This window comes from Gekko japonicus, unplaced genomic scaffold, assembly GCF_001447785.1.
Source record: "Gekko japonicus isolate JY-2015 unplaced genomic scaffold, Gekko_japonicus_V1.1 scaffold855, whole genome shotgun sequence".
Classification (NCBI taxonomy): domain Eukaryota; kingdom Metazoa; phylum Chordata; class Lepidosauria; order Squamata; family Gekkonidae; genus Gekko; species Gekko japonicus.
Window position 1 is genome coordinate 146,817 of NW_015168073.1, and position 3,311 is coordinate 150,127.

The window sequence follows — 3,311 nt, forward strand, 5'->3', positions numbered from 1 at the left end:
GACTGTTTCACACAGTGTTTCTTGTACTTTTGGAATCCTTGTTCACCATGATCCCTGTTATAGAACCTCTAGGCGGGACCGAGAGATCTCCTGAAACCACAACTGATGACAGAGATCAGTCCCCCCTGGAGAAAATGGCCACTCTGGAGGATGGACTCTACAGTATTATACCCTGCTCCGCCTCCCCGGGCTGTACCCCCAAATTTGAAGGAATTTCCAGCTGGGAACCCTGGAACCAGTGCAAGGTCACAGCCGAGCACGACAGGGACCCAGGCTGAGAAACCTCAGGAAGTGCTTGAACACCAAGCCACAGTACACTGTTTCTCTAGCAAAAGGCCAGGTCTGACCCAGAAGCTTTTATCCCCAGGAGGGGCACCGGTGCGCCATTGCCAGAAGAGCCATCAGCAGAGGTGACCAGGAAGATCCGTAAAGGAAAATAAAGGCCGAATAATCTGGTAGCTCAGTATGCTATATTGAACAAGGAACCGAGTATAGTGGTTTCAAGAACTCTCCTCTCTTCAGGGATCATAGCGAGTTAGGGTTGCCAGGCTTCAATCCGCCACTGGCCAGCCGGCTGGTGGGGAAAACCCCACCCCCAAACAGCCCCCTCTCGCAGCGTTGGAGTGATGACATCACCCAGAAGTGACGTCATCACACTGGGCACGTCGCATGGCGACGCTCTAGCGTTTTGACCAAAACTCTATGGTAACCAGGCTTGGAGCCGGGAGCCCCCCCGCCACAAGCCCAGTAAGACCTGGCAACCCTATAGTGAGTGGCTGACACCACTTTTTAAAAGTCTGCTTATTAAATCATGGGAATTTGTGATGACTAAAGATGCATTTGCCCCAGACTGTCACTAGTAACCCAGATTACCTCTGGCTTGCTACTGGAACGACATGGTAAGCACGTTTATACAGCCGTACGCTTTCCTTTCCAAGCAGTCTAGGGCAGGGTTTAGAGGTGTTATGGTCCTCAGGTGAAGTCATTCATTACACTGAAGAGTTTCCTTCTGGGACATTTGATGTTAATCACCGCTTTGGTTTCATCCTATGTCGCTGAACTGCTAATGATACCCTACATCTGGGCTTTATTTGTTTGTTCCCATAGCACAATCTGTCTTCGTGGTCCCTGGGGTGAAGCTGAAACCAGAAATATGTGACCTGTTTGCTCCGTACCAGAAGGATCATCACCCAATCAGCTCTAGCAAGTTTTGGTGAAAAGGACAAATGAATTACTTCTTTTTTCCAGTCAGAGAATGAAATGAACGCTACTTATGATCCAGGAATAAAACAACAGCTAAAGCTTTCAGCATTCTAGAGTGTCTGGTATTTAAAGTCTTGGATTCACCCTCCCTGTTCCAGGGCTCTGGAAACTGATGGGAAAAATGAACAAGCAGTTGTGGAACTGGGGTAAGGGTCCTTGGCAGAGTGGGGCCACAGGAGGTCTTTGGCCTAGGGTAGAATTTGACTCACCCAGAAAGCAAGAGTATCGCTTGCAGCATAAACCCTTGTGCAGCACTATTTACAGCACGGGACGTGATTGGGCTGCAAATTCATTTGGGTCAAACACATTTATTTATTTAATTTGTTTAGGCCCCACCTTTCTGCCCAATTGGGGACCCAAAGCGGCTTATGTTGTTCTCCTCTTCTCCACTTTATCCTCACAACAACCCTGTGAGGTAGGTTAGGCTGAGAGTGTGTGCCGGGCCCAAGGTCACCCAGGAGAGCTTCCCTGGCACAAGTGGGAATTCGAACCTGGGTCTTCTAGATCCTGGTCTGACACACTTGACCACTATACCACACTGTAGTTAAAAAGAGAAAAAACATCTACACCATTTTCTAACATGACTGAAATTGAACCTGAAATTGAATTGGATCTAGACCAGCCCTCTAATTTGCTCTTACAATTTTGGTTTTATTGGTCATTGGTAAACCTAGGGTATTTAAATCAAATTATCTGTCACAGATTCAAATCAGTGCTAGTGTAATCTAGTAATGGGAGACAGTTTCCATACATCTCTGTGGTAAAAGAGGACTGTCCTGGGTGGACTGTGATGTTCTTAGAGAGCAGCGTCAGAAAGATCGACTGGGTAACCAATTTGTTAAGAGTGCCATCTAATTATGGACTTTTCAGATCAAACCAGACATTTGTAACTTAATAGATACCTAGACCACAGAACAAGCGGACAAACAGAGCAGGGGTGAGGGAGATTGTAATTTAAAGAACGTAGCAAGTGATGCAGGGCTTAAAAGAGGGACCTGCCGTTCCTGCGGTTTGTTTCCTGTCTTTCCAGACAAAAGAGCTCCCGGAGGGAAGGAGGGAATTAATCTAAAGATGAGCAGAGTCTCCAGGGAAGATGCCTCCTTGGATTAAGTCAACAAAAGGAATGGTTTAATATTTGTTATCATTTCCTAGGGGGACCTTCTGCCGTCGCTAATGGGATTATCATTATAGGAGTTCCACGCCAGTGGAGCATTAGAAACGCGCATTGTGGGCCGATGACTTCGCTACATCCAACTGACTACTTCTGCTCCATCCCAAACGCGTCTGCTTTTGCAAAGGGAAAGGGAGCAAAGGGAGCACGTACGAATCCAAACGAGGATTCTGACAGTATCGACGCGGGCCAGTGATACCACTAGTGAGTCAGAAGTGTGTTTAAATCTCCTTGATCTCTGCATTCTTGACAGAACGTCAATAGGAAATGTGCTCTTGTGATTTCTGGTGAGGGGGCGAGGGGGCTGTTGTACAGACAAGAGCATGTTTTGAGCTCTTTTATAGAGAGCATACTAAATCAGGGTTGCCAGGTCCCCACCGGCCACCAGCAGGGGATTGGGGGTAGGGTTGCTAGATCCAGGTTGGGAAACTCCTGGAGATTTGGGGGTGGAGCCTGGGGAGGAGAGGGACCTCCATTAGATGTTGTTCTGACTTCCAGAAAACTTTTGATAAAGTTCCTCATCAAAAGCTCCTAAGTACGCTCAATAGTCACGGGGTAAAAGGACAGGTCCTCTTGTGGATCAAAAACTGGCTAATAAATAGGAAACAGAGAGTAAATATAAATGGGAAATTTTCTCAGTGGAGGGTGGGAAGCAGTGGGGTACCACAGGGATCAGTACTCAGTCCGATGCTTTTTAACTTATTTATTTGTTTATTTATTTTATTTATACCCCCGCCCTCCCCGCAATGCGGGCTCAGGGCGGCTTACAAGTGGCAAACGCCAATATAAAACAACTTTAAAAACATTTATAAATCCCACAGTACAAAAGCATTCATAACAATCAAAGACTGGAGTGCTCTAGATGTTCAACATAATA

The 3,311-nt window shown here is 46.6% G+C and overlaps 1 protein-coding gene across 1 annotated transcript in view; it reads left to right on the forward strand.

Annotated features, from left to right (window-relative positions):
- CDK15 (cyclin-dependent kinase 15) overlaps positions 1–1,277 on the forward strand; it is a 66,305-nt gene extending 65,028 nt beyond the window's left edge. The window contains exon 12 of the mRNA XM_015414634.1: positions 1,108–1,277. Coding sequence (XP_015270120.1) covers positions 1,108–1,217 — 110 coding nt within the window. The 3' untranslated portion in view covers positions 1,218–1,277. The remainder of the gene's footprint in view (positions 1–1,107) is intronic.
- The last annotated feature ends 2,034 nt before the right edge of the window (positions 1,278–3,311 follow it).